The sequence below is a fragment of the Oncorhynchus kisutch genome, unplaced genomic scaffold, assembly GCF_002021735.2.
Source record: "Oncorhynchus kisutch isolate 150728-3 unplaced genomic scaffold, Okis_V2 scaffold3757, whole genome shotgun sequence".
In the NCBI taxonomy this organism is placed as follows: domain Eukaryota; kingdom Metazoa; phylum Chordata; class Actinopteri; order Salmoniformes; family Salmonidae; genus Oncorhynchus; species Oncorhynchus kisutch.
Window position 1 is genome coordinate 143,358 of NW_022265702.1, and position 17,525 is coordinate 160,882.

The following is a 17,525-nucleotide window of genomic DNA, read 5'->3' on the forward strand; positions in this document are numbered from 1 at the left end:
CTATAGTAACCTGTTACCTAATATTGACCCCCTATAGTAAAGTGTTACCTAATATTGACCCCCTATAGTAAAGTGATACCTAATATTGACCCCCTATAGTAGTGTTTCCTTATTATTGACCCCCTATAGTAGTGATACCTAATATTGACCCCCTATAGTAGTGATACCTAATATTGACCCCCTATAGTAAAGTGTTACCTAATACTGACCCCCTATAGTAGTGATACCTAATATTGACCCCCTATAGTGGTGATACCTAATATTGACCCCCCTATAGTAAAGTGTTATCTAATATTGACCCCCTATAGTAAAGTGTTATCTAATATTGACCTCCTATAGTAAAGTGTTACCTAATATTGACCCCCTATAGTGGTGATACCTAATATTGACCCCCTATAGTAAAGTGTTACCTAATATTGACCCCCCAATAGTAGTGTTACCTAATATTGACCCCCCAATAGTAGTGTTACCTAATATTGACCCCCTATAGTAAAGTGATACCTAATTTTGACCCCCTATAGTAGTGATACCTAATATTGACCCCCTATAGTAGTGATACCTAATATTGACCCCCTATAGTAAAGTGTTACCTAATATTGACACCCTATAGTAAAGTGATACCTAATATTGACCCCCTATAGTAAAGTGATACCTAATATTGACCCCCTACAGTAGTGATACCTAATATTGACCCCCTATATAATATTGACCCCCAATAGTAGTGTTACCTAATATTGACCCCCTATAGTAAAGTGTTACCTAATATTGACCCCCTATAGTAAAGTGTTACCTAATATTGACCCCCTATAGTAGTGATACCTAATATTGACCTCCTATAGTAACGTGAAAACAGTAACAGTATAATGATGATGGTTGTTTGGTGTTTCAGGGAAATCTTCCACCGGATTACCAGATCACCTTGATCGATATCGGATTGGTCCTGGAGTTCCTGATGGGCGGGGCTTATCGCTGTAACTACACCAGGAAACAGTTCCGCACCCTCTACAACAACCTTTACGGTTTAAAAAGAGTGAGGAGAAACGCTCCCTTTACAGATCTGAATATAATACACTGAACAAATATAGAAACGCAACATGTAAAGTGTTGCTCCTATTTTTCATGAGCTGAAATAAAAGATCACAGAAATGTTTCCATATGTACGTAAAGCATATTTCTCTTAAATGTTGTGTTTACATTTGTTTACTTCCCTGTTAGTGAGTATTTCTCCTTTGCCAAGATAATCCATCCACCAGAGAGGTGTGGCATATTAAACAGCATGATCGTTACACAGGTGCACCTTGTGCTGGGGACAATAAAGGGCCACTCTAAAATGTGCAGTTTTGTCACACAACACAATGCCGCGGATGTCTCAAGTTTTGAGCGAGTGTGCAATTGGCATGCAGACTGCAGGAATGTCTTGCCAGAGAATTGAATGTTCATTTCTCTACCATAAGCCGCCTCCAATGTCATTTTTGAGAATTTGGCAGTACGTCCAACCGGCATCACAACCCCAGACCACGTGTAACCACGCCAGCCCAGGACCTCCACATCCAGATTCTTCACCTGCAGGATCGTCTGAGACCCGCCACTCGGACAGCTGATGAAACTGTGGGTTTGCACAACCAAAGAATTTCTGCAAAAACTGTCAGAAACCATCTCAGGGAAGCTCATCTGCGTCCTCGTCTTCCTCACCAGGGTCTTGAGCTGACTGCAGTTCGGCGTCATAACCGACATCAGTGGGCAAATCTTCACCTTCGATGACCACTGGCACGCTGGAGTAGTGTGTTCTTCACGGATTAATCCCGGTTTCAACTGTACCGGGCAGATGGCAGATAGCGTGTATGGTGTTGTGTGGGCGAGCAGTTTGCTGATGTCAACGTTGTGAACAGAGGACACACACCATGATGGTATGGGGTTATGGTATGGTGTTTGCTGATGTCAACGTTGTGAACAGAGAGCCCCATGGTGGCAGTGGGGTTATGGTATGGTGTTTGCTGATGTCAACGTTGTGAACAGAGAGCCCCATGGTGGCAGTGGGGTTATGGTATGGGGCAGGCATAAGTTACAGAAAACAAACACAACAGCATTTTATCGATGGAAATTTTAATGCACGGAGATACCATGACGAGATCTTGAGGCCCATTTTCGTGACATTCATCTGCCGCCATCACCTCATGTTTCAACATGATAATGCACAGCCCCATGTCACAATAGCATAGCATCTCACCATAGCATCTCCCACCTGTAGCACACGCTCCAGCAGGTATATCTCTCTAGTCACCCCCAAGACCAATTCTTTCTTTGGCCGCCTCTCCTTCCAGTTCTCTGCTGCCAATGACTGGAACGAACTACAAAAATCTCTGAAACTGGAAACACTTATCTCCCTCACTAGCTTTAAGCACCAACTGTCAGAGCAGCTCACAGATTACTGCACCTGTACATAGCCCACCTAAAATTTAGCCCAAACAACTACCTCTTTCCCAACTGTATTTAATTTTTATTTATTTATTTATTTTGCTCCTTTGCACCCCATTATTTTTTTATTTCTACTTTGCACATTCTTCCATTGCAAAACTACCATTCCAGTATTTTACTTGCTATATTGTATTTACTTTGCCATCATGGCCTTTTTTTGCCTTTACCTCCCTTCTCACCTCATTTGCTCACATTGTATATAGACTTGTTTATACTGCATTATTGACTGTATGTTTGTTTTTACTCCATGTGTAACTCTGTGTCGTTTTATCTGTCGAACTGCTTTGCTTTATCTTGGCCAGGTCGCAATTGTAAATGAGAACTTGTTCTCAACTTGCCTACCTGGTTAAATAAAGGTTAAATAAAATAAAAATAAAAAAAAACAAGGATCTGTACACAATTCCCGGATGCTGAAAATGTCCCAGTTCTTCCATGGCCTGCATACTCACTGAGCATGTTTGGGATGCTCTGGATCGATGTGTACGACAGCTTGTTCCAGTTCCCACAGCCATTGAAGAGCAGTGGGACAACATTTCACAGGCCACAAATCAACAGCCTGATCAACTCTATGCGAAGGAGATGTGTCTCGCTGCATGAGGCAAATGGTGGTCACACCAGATACTGACCAATGCATGTCTGTATTCCCAGTCATGTGAAATCCATAGATTAGGGCCGAATGAATCAAATTGACTGATTTCCTTATATGAACTGTAACTCAGTAAAATCTTTGAAATTGTTGCGTGCTGCATTTAAATATTTTTGTTCAGTGTAATAATAACTTTAATAATATATAATATATAAAATGCTAATGCTAATGCTAACATGAATGCTAATGCTAACGCTAACATGAATGCTAATGCTAATGCTAACATGAATGCTAATGCTAATGCTAACATGAATGCTAATGCTAACGCTAACATGAATGCTAATGCTAATGCTAACATGAATGCTAATGCTAACGCTAACATGAATGCTAATGCTAATGCTAACATGAATGCTAATGCTAATGCTACAATGAATGCTAGTGCTAAAGCTAACATGAATGCTAATGCTAATGCTAACATGAATGCTAATGCTAATGCTAACATGAATGCTAATGTTAATCATGCTAATTAAATGCTGTCCCCTCCCCTTGTTTTGTTTCACAGCCGAAAGCTTTAAAAATGTTAGGACTGGAGGTGAGTGTCTCGTCTTTCACTTAGCACCGTTGTTCTACTTAGCGACATTTTATATTTACATATCGTCACGACCCTGGGTTTATAAGCGCGGAAATCGACTCTGCCGCACGAGCATGCTTTTGAGGCACAGTCGATAGCACTCTGGACTTCGGGCAAGAAGGTTGAGGGTTCGAGGCCTTCTCCCTGCTGTTTCATTACAATATCATCCATACCAATACAATAACCACTTGAATTCATTTCTGTATACAGGGGAGAATCCACTTAGTCTCCCATTGGTATCAATGCATGTCTAAGTAAACATTTGACTTCAGTGAAGTGAAGTTAAGATTCGCCCTACACCCAATACTTCATATTTCTAATGTCCATCTGATTCATACCAGGACGACGAGCCTGGAGGAAAAGGCAAGAGGAAGAAGAAGAAGAAGAAAGAGGAAGAGATCGACATCGATGTGGACGACCCGGAGGTCAGCCGCTTCCAGTACCCGTTCCATGAGCTGATGGTGTGGGCCGTTCTCATGAAGCGTCAGAAGATGGCTCTGTTCCTGTGGAAGAGGGGGGAAGAGGCCATGGCCAAAGCTCTGGTGGCCTGTAAGCTGTACAAGGCCATGGCCCATGAGTCGTCTCAGAGTGAACTGGTGGACGACATCTTCCAGGACCTGGAAAACAATTCCAAGTTAGTGAGGGGCTAGCTAGCAGAAAGGTTTCAATCTAACAGTGTTGGGGTCAAGTTAGTGAGGGACTAGCTAGCAGAAAGATTTAACAGTGTTGGGGTCAAGTTAGTGAGTGACTAGCTAGCAGAAAGATTTAACAGTGTTGGGGTCAAGTTAGTGAGGGACTAGCTAGCAGAAAGGTTTCAATCTAACAGTGTTGGGGTCAAGTTAGTGAGGGGCTAGCTAGCAGAAAGGTTTCAATCTAACAGTGTTGGGGTCAAGTTAGTGAGAGGCAAGCTAGCAGAAAGGTTTAGATTTAACAGTGTGGGGGTCAAGTTAGTGAGGGACTAGCTAGCAGAAAGGTTTCAATCTAACAGTGTTGGGGTCAAGTTAGTGAGGGACTAGCTAGCAGAAAGGTTTAGATTTAACAGCATTGGGGTCAAGTTAGTGAGGGACTAGCTAGCAGAAAGGTTTAAATTTAACAGTGTGTGGGTCAAGTTAGTGAGGGACTAGCTAGCAGAAAGGTTTAACAGTGTTGGGGTCAAGTTAGTGAGGGGCTAGCTAGCAGAAAGATTTAACAGTGTTGGGGTCAAGTTAGTGAGTGACTAGCTAGCAGAAAGATTTAACAGTGTTGGGGTCAAGTTAGTGAGGGACTAGCTAGCAGAAAGGTTTCAATCTAACAGTGTTGGGGTCAAGTTAGTGAGGGACTAGCTAGCAGAAAGATTTAACAGTGTTGGGGTCAAGTTAGTGAGGGGCTAGCTAGCAGAAAGCTTTCAATCTAACAGCGTTGGGGCCACATTAGTGAGGAAATTCAGGAAGCAAACTCAAATTCCAAATAAGAAAATTGGAATTGTAAATGGAATTGACCCCCGAAGCACAACGTCTTCCTTCTTCCCTCCTCAGAGAGTTTGGCCAGCTGGCCTACGAGCTCCTAGACCAGTCCTATAAGCACGATGAGCAGGTGGCCATGAAACTACTGACCTATCAGCTAAAGAACTGGAGCGACTCTACCTGCCTGAAACTGGCTGTAGCCGCCAAGCACAGAGACTTCATCGCCCACACCTGCAGTCAGATGCTGCTCACTGATATGTGGATGGGATGTCTGAGAATGGGCAAGAGGAACGGGTTCAAGGTGGGTTAAAGACCTGAACATGGCCAAGCGATAGCAGAGAGCCAATCAACCCATTTTACCTGTGACTGTATTCATGATACATCACTGCCTCCCGTGTCTTATTGCTTTTATAAAACTGTTACCAACATACTAAAATAACAGTGAATTACATATTTTATTTATTTATTCATAATTCATAAAATGTCATTATTTCACCAGAAGATATAGTCCAGACAAAAATCCTGGATGTTAGTTATTTTGGTCAAGTTGCTACAGACGCCACCCAGTCCTTAATTATTTTTTGCATGGTTGCTATGCAAAAGGACTGATTATCCGTTCTAAACAAAATGGTTGCTATGCAGGCTGGATAACGTTCTTGTCACTTGCTAGCTAGCTAGACAACTTCAGCTAACTCAGTCATGTCAAACATTGAACCTGGAATGACATCAAATGGTATTTTATCACAGGCTCCGAATACAACTGGTGTAGGCTTTACATTGAAATGCTTTCTTATGCACCTTCTACAAAGATGCAGAATTTAAAAAGTTATAATAATTAAAAAAAATGTGTGCGTGTGTAACGTTTGAATGTGTGAGGGACTTGTGTGGGAGTGACAGTGTAGTGTGAGTATATGGTGTGCATACAGTACTTCCATTCATTTTTTCAACTGGTACCAGGGGACCAGGCCTTAGGATGCCCACAAGCCTCACAAGACTCATCTAACGCCAAACAACCAACTTCTACGTGTTCGTGAGAGTCTCACTTTTCCACAGATGGGTCAGATTAGTGTGTAACCCAAACTGTTCGGAGGCTACAGACAGAAGTTGTCAGATCAGCTGTACCAACTTCAGAAAAGTCCCAGAGGCTTGTAGGGGTCCTAGAGCAAGTCGGAGAACACCATCTTGTTCACGAGAGAATCATCTTTCCATAGCAGGATTTGTAGGCTACAGACAATTTTATGAGAAGATTGATTTTCAGGATGTCTCATGGTCTGACAAACACCGTGGCAGCTCTGTCACCTTTCACCGTAGATGGGATGTCTCATGGTCTGACAAACACCGCGGCAGCTCTGTCACCTTTCACTGCAGATGGGGTGGATTGAGATGCATCCAATGCAAAAACAGATACACTGCTCGTCCATCATCTCAGTCCAAAGTCATGGACATTAATAAGGAGTTTGTCCCCCCTTTGCTGCTATAACAGCCTCCACTCTTCTGGGAAGGCTTTCCACTAGATGTTGGAACATTGCTGCTATAACAGCCTCCCCTCTTCTGGGAAGGCTTTCCACTAGATGTTGGAACATTGCAGCTATAACAGCCTCCACTCTTCTGGGAAGGCTTTCCACTAGATGTTGGAACATTGCTGCTATAACAGCCTCCACTCTTCTGGGAAGGCTTTCCACTAGATGTTGGAACATTGCTGCTATAACAGCCTCCACTCTTCTAGGAAGGTTTTCCACTAGATGTTGGAACATTGCTGAGGGGACACTGATGTTGGGCCACTGATGTGGTGCCTGACTCGCAATCGGTGTTCCAATTCATCCCAAAGGTGTTCGATGGGGTTGCGGTCAGGGCTCCTCGCAGGCCAGTCAAGTTCTTCCACACCGATCTTGACAAACCATTTCTGTATGGAACTTGCTTTGTGCATGGGGGCATTGTTATGCTGAAACAGGAAATGGCCTTCCTCAAACTGTTGCCACAGAGTTGGAAGCACAGAATCCTCTAGAATGTCATTGTATTCTGTAGCGTTAAGATTTCCCTTCACTGGAACTAAGGGGCCCGAACCATGAAAAACAGCCCCAGACCATTATTCCTCCTCCACCAAACAGTTGGTACTATTGCATTGGGACAAGTAGCGTTCTTCTGGCATCCGCCAAACCCATATTTGTCCGTCGGACTGCCAGATGGTGAAGCGTGATTCATCACTCCAGAGAAAGTGTTTCCACTGCTCCAGAGTCCAATGGTGGCGAGCGTTACACCACTCCAGCCGACGCTTGACATTGCGCATGATGATGTTAGGCTTGTGTGCGGCTGCTCGGCCATGGAAACCCATTTCATGAAGCTTCCAACGAACAGTTCTTGTGCTGACGTTTTTTCCACAGGCAGTTTGGAACTCGGTAGTGAGTGTTGTAACCGAGGACAGACAATTTTTACTCGCTACGCGCTTCAGCACTCGACGGTCCCATTCTGTGAGCTTGTGTGGCCTACCACTTCACAGCTGAGCCGTTGTTGCTCCTAGACGTTTCCACTTCACAATAACAGCACTTACAGCTGATCGGGGCCTAGCAGGGCAGAAATGTAATGAACTGACTTGCTTGAAAAGGTGACATCCTATGACGGTGCCACATTGAAAGTCACTGAGCTCTGTCCGTAATGGGTGTGGCTGAAAAAGCCAAATCCACACACTGCTGGTGTATGTGGTGTATCTCTAGCTTAAACTGACAGATTTTATTGGGATTTTTGTATTACTCCTATTGGATTTCCGCAGGGTGCAGACATTGACCTTAAGGGGTTAAAAACCTCTACAGGATCTGTGGGTCCCCCGCGGGACGGTTGAGCTAAACTAGGCTAATGTGATTAGCATGAGGTTATAAGTACCAAGAATATTTCCCAGGATATAGACATATCTGATATTGACAGAAAGCTTAAATTCTTGTTAATCTAAATGCACTGTCCAATTTACAGTAGCTATTACAGTGAAATAATACAATGCTATTGTTTGAGGAGAGTGCACAGTTATGAACTTAAAAATGTATTAATAAACCAATTTGGCACATTTGGGCATGATACAACATTTTGAACAGAAATACAGTGGTTCATTGGATCCATCTAAAACTTTGCACATACACTGTTGCCATCTAGTGGGCAACATCTAAATTACACCTGCGCTGGAATAATACATTATGGCCTTTCTCTTGCATTTCAAAGATGATGGTACAAAAAAATATTTTAAAAACACATTTTTTCTTTGTATTATCTTTTACCAGATCTAATGTGTTATATTCTCCGACATTAATTTGACATTTTCACAAACTCCAAAGTGTTTCCTTTCAAACTGTATCAATAATATGCATATCCTTGCTTCAGGTCCTGAACTACAGGCAGTTAGATTTGTGTATGTCATTTTTAGGCGAAAATTGAAAAAAAGGGGCAGATCCTTTAAGCTAACACACTGGTAACATTTTACATTAGGCTAACACATTGGTAACATTTTACATTAGGCTAACACATTGGTAACATTTTACATTAGGCTAACACACTGGTAACATTTTACATTAGGCTAACACATTGGTAACATTTTACATTAGGCTAACACACTGGTTACACTTTACATTAGGCTAACACATTGGTAACATTTTACATTAGGCTAACACACTGGTTACACTTTACATTAGGCTAACACACTGGTAACACTTTACATTAGGCTAACACATTGGTAACATTTTACATTAGGCTAACACACTGGTTACACTTTACATTAGGCTAACACACTGGTTACACTTTACATTAGGCTAACATATTGATAACATTTTACATTAGGCTAACACACTGGTAACACTTTACATTAGGCTAACACACTGGTAACATTTTACATTAGGCTAACACACTGGTAACATTTTACATTAGGCTAACACATTGGTAACACTTTACATTAGGCTAACACACTGGTAACATTTTACATTAGGCTAACACACTGGTAACATTTTACATTAGGCTAACACATTGGTAACACTTTACATTAGGCTAACACACTGGTAACATTTTACATTAGGCTAACATATTGGTAACATTTTACATTAGGCTAACACACTGGTAACATTTTACATTAAGCTAACACACTGGTAACATTTTACATTAAGCTAACACACTGGTAACATTTTACATTAGGCTAACATATTGGTAACATTTTACATTAGGCTAACACACTGGTCACACTTTACATTAGGCTAACACACTGGTAACACTTTACATTAGGCTAACACACTGGTCACACTTTACATTAGGCTAACACACTGGTAACATTTTACATTAGGCTAACACACTGGTTACACTTTACATCAAGGTAACACACTGGTAACATTTTACATTAGGCTAACACACTGGTAACATTTTACATTAGGCATACTCAATTAGGTATACTCAATGTAAAGTATTTGAGTATAAGGTATACTCAATGTAAAGTATTTGAGTATAAGGTATACTCAATGTAAAGTATTTGAGTATAAGGTATACTCAATGTAAAGTATTTGAGTATAAGGTATACTCAATGTAAAGTATTTGAGTATAAGGTATACTCAATGTAAAGTATTTGAGTATAAGGTATACTCAATGTAAAGTATTTGAGTATAAGGTATACTCAATGTAAAGTATTTGAGTATAAGGTATACTCAATGTAAAGTATTTGAGTATAAGGTATACTCAATGTAAAGTATTTGAGTATAAGGTATACTCAATGTAAAGTATTTGAGTATAAGGTATACTCAATGTAAAGTATTTGAGTATAAGGTATACTCAATGTAAAGTATTTGAGTATAAGGTATACTCAATGTAAAGTATTTGAGTATAAGGTATACTCAATGTAAAGTATTTGAGTATAAGGTATACTCAATGTAAAGTATATTAATATATACTTTATACTAGGTTTGCAAATTATTTATAAGGAGTTTATAGCCCGTTATTAATTGGTTTATAGATGGTTTATAAATATGTAATATACTATTAACTGGTCGAGAATGTGTGGTTTTGTGTCATTTTGGTGTTTGAGACAAATAGCAGTTCAACTGAAATCCTTCTTCTCTCGTCTCTGTGTCCCACAGGTGATATTTGGCATCATTTTCCCACCTTCGATTCTCCTCATGGATTTTCGACTCGGGGAGGAAGTGACATGTCAAGCCCCAGCGGAGAACGAAGAAGAAGCGAAGGACAAAGACGATGACAATAAATCCAGCAAGGTGAACGCTGACAGTCAAGCAATCTGATTGGTTGGTTGATTGATTGATTGGTCGGTCGGTCATCAGTGGATTGCTTGATTGGTTTATCTGTTTTTTTAATAATACCTAATACTACTTTACATTTAATCCTGTATGTAAATTCATGGCGGTTGTTTCTTTCGATCCATGCTTTCAGGAAGTGAATGTAAATTCATGGCGGTTGTTTCTGTCGATCCATGCTTTCAGGAAGTGAATGTAAATTAATGGTGGTTGTTTCTGTCGATCCATGCTTTCAGGAAGTGAATGTAAATTCATGGCGGTTGTTTCTGTCGATCCATGCTTTCAGGAAGTGAATGTAAATTCATGGCGGTTGTTTCTGTCGACCATCAAATCAAATCAAATCAAATTTATTTATATAGCCCTTCGTACATCAGCTGATATCTCAAAGTGCTGTACAGAAACCCAGCCTAAAACCCCAAACAGCAAGCAATGCAGGTGGAGAAGCACGGTGGCTAGGAAAAACTCCCTAGAAAGGCCAATACCTAGGAAGAAACCTAGAGAGGAACCAGGCTATGTGGGGTGGCCAGTCCTCTTCTGGCTGTGCCGGGTGGAGATTATAACAGAACATGGTCAAGATGTTCAATGTTCATAAATGACCAGCATGGTCGAATAATAATAAGGCAGAACAGTTGAAACTAGAGCAGCAGCACAGTCAGGTGGAAGTTGAAACTGGAGCAGCAGCATGGCCAGGTAGACTGGGGACAGCAAGGAGTCATCATGTCAGGTAGTCCTGACCATGCTTTCAGGAAGTGAATGTAAATTCATGGCGGTTGTTTCTGTCGACCATGCTTTCAGGAAGCAAATGTAAATTCATGGCGGTTGTTTCTGTCGACCATGCTTTCAGGAAGTGAATGTAAATTCATGGCGGTTGTTTCTGTCGATCCATGCTTTCAGGAAGTGAATGTAAATTAATGGTGGTTGTTTCTGTCGATCCATGCTTTCAGGAAGTGAATGTAAATTCATGGCGGTTGTTTCTGTCGATCCATGCTTTCAGGAAGTGAATGTAAATTCATGGCGGTTGTTTCTGTCGACCATGCTTTCAGGAAGTGAATGTAAATTCATGGCGGTTGTTTCTGTCGACCATGCTTTCAGGAAGCGAATGTAAATTCATGGCGGTTGTTTCTGTCGACCATGCTTTCAGGAAGTGAATGTAAATTCATGGCGGTTGTTTCTGTCGATCCATGCTTTCAGGAAGTGAATGTAAATTCATGGCGGTTGTTTCTGTCGACCATGCTTTCAGGAAGTGAATGTAAATTCATGGCGGTTGTTTCTGTCGATCCATGCTTTCAGGAAGTGAATGTAAATTCATGGCGGTTGTTTCTGTCGATCCATGCTTTCAGGAAGTGAATGTAAATTCATGGCGGTTGTTTCTGTCGACCATGCTTTCAGGAAGTGAATGTAAATTCATGACGGTTGTTTCTGTCGACCATGCTTTCAGGAAGTGAATGTAAATTCATGACGGTTGTTTCTGTCGATCCATGCTTTCAGGAAGTGAATGTAAATTCATGGCGGTTGTTTCTGTCGACCATGCTTTCAGGAAGTGAATGTAAATTCATGGCGGTTGTTTCTGTCGATCCATGCTTTCAGGAAGTGAATGTAAATTCATGGCGGTTGTTTCTGTCGATCCATGCTTTCAGGAAGTGAATGTAAATTCATGGCGGTTGTTTCTGTCGATCCATGCTTTCAGGAAGTGAATGCTGATGGGGTGTCCAGAAAGGGGGATGAAGAAGAAAGTGCCGTAAAAAAGAGAAGAGTTCCAATCGGAAAGAAGATCTATGAATTCTACAACACTCCTTTCACCAAATTCTGGTTCAACACGGCAAGTAGACTTTTAATACAACTAAAAAAAACAAGAAATGTTATTTAGGAAGCATTTCTCAACACCACACACTTTGGAAATTTACTTCTGTGAAACCTTGATGTTGTTGTTTTGAAATGACTATCAGCACAGAGGTGACAAATAGACCTTAACCACAGATAATATAATACTATTTAATATAATGATAATATGATATCAGCTAATGGTGATCTGAAGCACTTTGTCTTGTGTCCTAAAACACCACTGCTGCCCTGACCTCTGGTCTTGTGTCCTAAAACACCACTGCTGCCCCGACCTCTGGTCTTGTGTCCTAAAACACCACTGCTGCCCCGACCTCTGGTCTTGTGTCCTAAAACACCACTGCTGCCCCGACCTCTGGTCTTGTGTCCTAAAACACCACTGTTGCCCCGACCTCTGGTCTTGTGTCCTAAAACACCACTGCTGCCCCGACCTCTGGTCTTGTGTCCTAAAACACCACTGCTGCCCCGACCTCTGGTCTTGTGTCCTAAAACACCACTGCTGCCCTGACCTCTGGTCTTGTGTCCTAAAACACCACTGCTGCCCCGACCTCTGGTCTTGTGTCCTAAAACGCCACTGTTGCCCCGACCTCTGGTCTTGTGTCCTAAAACACACTTGCTGCCCGACCTCTGGTCTTGTGTCCTAAAACACCACTGTTACCCCGACCTCTGGTCTTGTGTCCTAAAACGCCACTGCTGCCCCGACCTCTGGTCTTGTGTCCTAAAACGCCACTGTTGCCCCGACCTCTGGTCTTGTGTCCTAAAACGCCACTGCTGCCCCGACCTCTGGTCTTGTGTCCTAAAACGCCACTGCTGCCCTGACCTCTGGTCTTGTGTCCTAAAACGCCACTGCTGCCCTGACCTCTGGTCTTGTGGTCTAAAACACCACTGTTGCCCCGACCTCTGGTCTTGTGTCCTAAAACACCACTGCTGCCCCGACCTCTGATCTTGTGGTATAAAATACCACTGTTGCCCCGACCTCTGGTCTTGTGGTCTAAAACACCACTGTTGCCCCAACCTCTGGTCTTGTGTCCTAAAACACCACTGTTGCCCCAACCTCTGGTCTTGTGTCCTAAAACACCACTGTTGCCCCAACCTCTGGTCTTGTGTCCTAAAACACCACTGTTGCCCAGACCGCTGGTCTTGTGTCCTAAAACACCACTGTTGCCCCAACCTCTGGTCTTGTGTCCTAAAACACCACTGTTGCCCCAACCTCTGGTCTTGTGTCCTAAAACACCACTGTTGCCCCAACCTCTGGTCTTGTGTCCTAAAACACCACTGTTGCCCCAACCTCTGGTCTTGTGTCCTAAAACACCACTGTTGCCCCAACCTCTGGTCTTGTGTCCTAAAACACCACTGCTGCCCCGACCTCTGGTCTTGTGTCCTAAAACACCACTGTTGCCCCAACCTCTGGTCTTCTGGTCTAAAACACCACTGTTGCCCCGACCTCTGGTCTTGTGTCCTAAAACACCACTGTTGCCCCAACCTCTGGTCTTGTGTCCTAAAACACCACTGCTGCCCCAACCTCTGGTCTTGTGTCCTAAAACACCACTGTTGCCCCAACCTCTGGTCTTGTGTCCTAAAACACCACTGCTGCCCCGACCTCTGGTCTTGTGTCCTAAAACACCACTGTTGCCCCAACCTCTGGTCTTCTGGTCTAAAACACCACTGCTGCCCTGACCTCTGGTCTTGTGTCCTAAAACACCACTGTTGCCCCAACCTCTGGTCTTCTGGTCTAAAACACCACTGCTGCCCTGACCTCTGGTCTTGTGTCCTAAAACACCACTGTTGCCCCAACCTCTGGTCTTCTGGTCTAAAACACCACTGCTGCCCCGACCTCTGGTCTTGTGTCCTAAAACACCACTGTTGCCCCGACCTCTGGTCTTGTGTCCTAAAACACCACTGCTGCCCCGACCTCTGGTCTTGTGTCCTAAAACACCACTGTTGCCCCAACATCTGGTCTTGTGTCCTAAAACACCACTGTTGCCCCAACCTCTGGTCTTGTGTCCTAAAACACCACTGCTGCCCCGACCTCTGGTCTTGTGTCCTAAAACACCACTGTTGCCCCGACCTCTGGTCTTGTGTCCTAAAACACCACTGCTGCCCCGACCTCTGGTCTTGTGTCCTAAAACACCACTGTTGCCCCAACCTCTGGTCTTGTGTCCTAAAACATCACTGTTGCCCCAACCTCTGGTCTTGTGTACATGTTCTCCTAAAAGCTCTGAGCTGTTTTCCGTGTCTCCTCAGATCTCCTACCTTGCCTACCTGTGTTTGTACAACTACATCATCCTGGTCAAGATGGAACGCTGGCCGTCCCTGCAGGAGTGGATCGTCATCTCTTACATCATCACTCTGGGAATGGAGAAAGTCAGACAGGTAACGTGTCATACAGGTAACGTCTCACATCATCACAGTTAGACAGGTATTGTCTCACATCATCCCAGTCAGACAGGTAAAGTCTCAGACAGGTAACGTCTCAGACAGGTAACGTCTCCCATCATCACAGTCAGACAGGTAACGTCTCAGACAGGTAACGTCTCAGACAGGTAACGTCTCAGACAGGTAACGTCTCACATCATCACAGTCAGACAGGTAACGTCTCACATCATCGCAGTCAGACAGGTAACGTCTCACATCACAGTCAGACAGGTAACATCTCACATCATCACAGTCAGACAGGTAACGTCTCACATCATCACAGTTAGACAGGTAACGTCTCACATCATCACAGTCATGCAGGTAACGTCTCACATCATCACAGTCAGACAGGTAACGTCTCAGACAGGTAACGTCTCAGACAGGTAACGTCTCACATCATCACAGTCATGCAGGTAACGTCTCACATCATCACAGTCAGACAGGTAACGTCTCAGACAGGTAATGTCTCAGACAGGTAACGTCTCACATCATCGCAGTCAGACAGGTAACGTCTCACATCATCACAGTCAGACAGGTAACGTCTCAGACAGGTAACGTCTCAGACAGGTAACGTCTCACATCATCACAGTTAGACAGGTAACGTCTCACATCATCACAGTTAGACAGGTAACGTCTCACATCATCACAGTTAGACAGGTAACGTCTCACATCATCACAGTCAGGCAGGTAACGTCTCACATCATCACAGTCAGACAGGTAACGTCTCAGACAGGTAACGTCTCAGACAGGTAACGTCTCAGACAGGTAACGTCTCACATCATCACAGTCAGACAGGTAACGTCTCAGACAGGTAACGTCTCACATCATCACAGTCAGACAGGTAACGTCTCACATCATCACAGTCAGACAGGTAACGTCTCAGACAGGTAACGTCTCACATCATCACAGTTAGACAGGTAATGTCTCACATCATCACAGTTAGACAGGTAACGTCTCACATCATCACAGTTAGACAGGTAACGTCTCACATCATCACAGTTAGACAGGTAACGTCTCACACCATCACCCTGCGACTGGAGAAAATTAGAAAGGGAATGTCTAGAACAATTGAAGAAAATGTACAGTATGTGGGATCCTCAAGTTTTAAAAAAGACTGGTGTGAGGGCCTCCAGGGAAAATATGGGTCGATGTAGGGGTCTTACCCCCAGGCCCGATTTCTCAGTTCTGATCCTAGTCTGTCCCTGCTGTTGCTGCCCCAATATAGATCCTGATGTCAGAGCCGGGGAAGCTGAAGCAGAAGATCAACGTTTGGGCCGAAGAGTACTGGAACATCACAGACGCGGCGGCCATCTTTACCTTCCTCCTGGGCCTGATGCTGAGGCTGCAGAGCGAGCCCCTGTTGGGCATCGGACGGGTCATCTACTGCGTGGACATTATCTTCTGGTACATCAGGGTGCTCGACATCTTCGGGGTCAACAAGTACCTGGGCCCCTACGTCATGATGATCGGGAAAATGGTGAGGCTTTGGTTTGGTTTTGACTGTCTTGGCTGGCTATTGTAATATGAAATGTGTGTGTGTGTATATATATATGCTGTTTATACAGGTAACTGTCAAAATAAAGGAAACGCCAACATAAAGTGTGTTTATAGGGGCGTTGGGTCACCACCAGTCAGAACAGCTTCAATTCACCTCATCATAGATTCTACAAGTGTCTGTAACTCTCTATTGGAGGGATGAGGCACGATTCTATTGGAGGGATGAGGCACCATTCTATTGGAGGGATGAGGCACCATTCTATTGGAGGGATGAGACACCATTCTTCCACAAGAAATTCCATCGTTTGGTGTTTTGTTGATGGTGGTGGAAAACGCTGGTCTCAGTCACCACTCCAGAATCATAAGTGTTCAATTGGGTTGAGATCTGGTGACTGAGACGGCCACGGCCTATGGTTTTACATCGTTTTCATGCTCATATAACCATTCAGTGACCACTCCAGCCCTGTGGACGGGGGGCGTAGCCATGGCCTATGGTTTTACATCGTTTTCATGCTCATATAACCATTCAGTGACCACTCCAGCCCTGTGGACGGGGGCATAACCATGGCCTATGGTTTTACATCGTTTTCATCCTCATATAACCATTCAGTGACCACTCCAGCCCTGTGGACGGGAGCGTGGCCATGGCCTATGGTTTTACATCGTTTTCATGCTCATATAACCATTCAGTGACCAGAGGATTATTAGAGTAGATTTATAGAACGACTGGTCAAACCACAGACCATGTTTATCAGTTTAAACCTGGAGCCTGATTAGAGTAGATTTATAGAACGACTGGTCAAACCACAGACCATGTTTATCAGTTTAAACCTGGAGCCTGGGACACGGTTCACAACGACAGGACCGTTGGCATCACGCTTCCATGATTAGTGAGGATGATTAGAGCAGATTTATAGAACGACTGGTCAAACCACCTATTGCACACTTTTATCACCAATAATTATTGGCTTGAACAATTGACTATGGCATCTTTTAGGAAGAATCAAACTACTGCATTTTTGATTCAACAATATATTTATATATATATTTAGTGCGTCAAGGCTCTCCAAACCAGTTTTTTTTTAATTATTATTCATAACCCTAAATAATATACAAGATCAGAGTATTTTTAAATCTGCCATCTGGTGCTAAAAAGGAGAACAATATGTGTGTATTTACATGGTTTCATTTCATTGATCGATATTCTGAACCCGATGGTACAGCGCCTTCGGAAACTATTCTGACCCCTTGACTTTTTCCACACGTTGTTACATTACAGCCTTATTCTAAAGTGTATTAAATCGTTGTTTTCCCCTCATCAATCTACACACAATAGCCCATTATGACATCACAATACACCATTATGACAA

At 43.2% G+C, this 17,525-nt stretch overlaps 2 protein-coding genes across 2 annotated transcripts in view; both read left to right on the forward strand.

Annotated features, from left to right (window-relative positions):
• Positions 1-14,113, forward strand: part of LOC116371858 (transient receptor potential cation channel subfamily M member 1-like) — a gene marked incomplete at its 5' end in the record, with an annotated part of 18,759 nt that extends 4,646 nt beyond the window's left edge. The window contains 6 exons of the mRNA XM_031820944.1: positions 890-1,030; positions 3,624-3,653; positions 4,034-4,326; positions 5,207-5,435; positions 10,231-10,365; positions 12,092-14,113. Coding sequence (XP_031676804.1) covers positions 890-1,030; positions 3,624-3,653; positions 4,034-4,326; positions 5,207-5,435; positions 10,231-10,365; positions 12,092-12,271 — 1,008 coding nt within the window. The remainder of the gene's footprint in view (positions 1-889; positions 1,031-3,623; positions 3,654-4,033; positions 4,327-5,206; positions 5,436-10,230; positions 10,366-12,091) is intronic.
• A 308-nt stretch (positions 14,114-14,421) lies between these two features.
• LOC116371856 (transient receptor potential cation channel subfamily M member 1-like) overlaps positions 14,422-17,525 on the forward strand; it is a 37,220-nt gene continuing 34,116 nt past the window's right edge. Inside the window, exons 1-2 of the mRNA XM_031820941.1 lie at positions 14,422-14,616; positions 15,884-16,135. Of these exons, the coding sequence (XP_031676801.1) occupies positions 14,539-14,616; positions 15,884-16,135 (330 nt within the window). The 5' untranslated portion in view covers positions 14,422-14,538. The remainder of the gene's footprint in view (positions 14,617-15,883; positions 16,136-17,525) is intronic.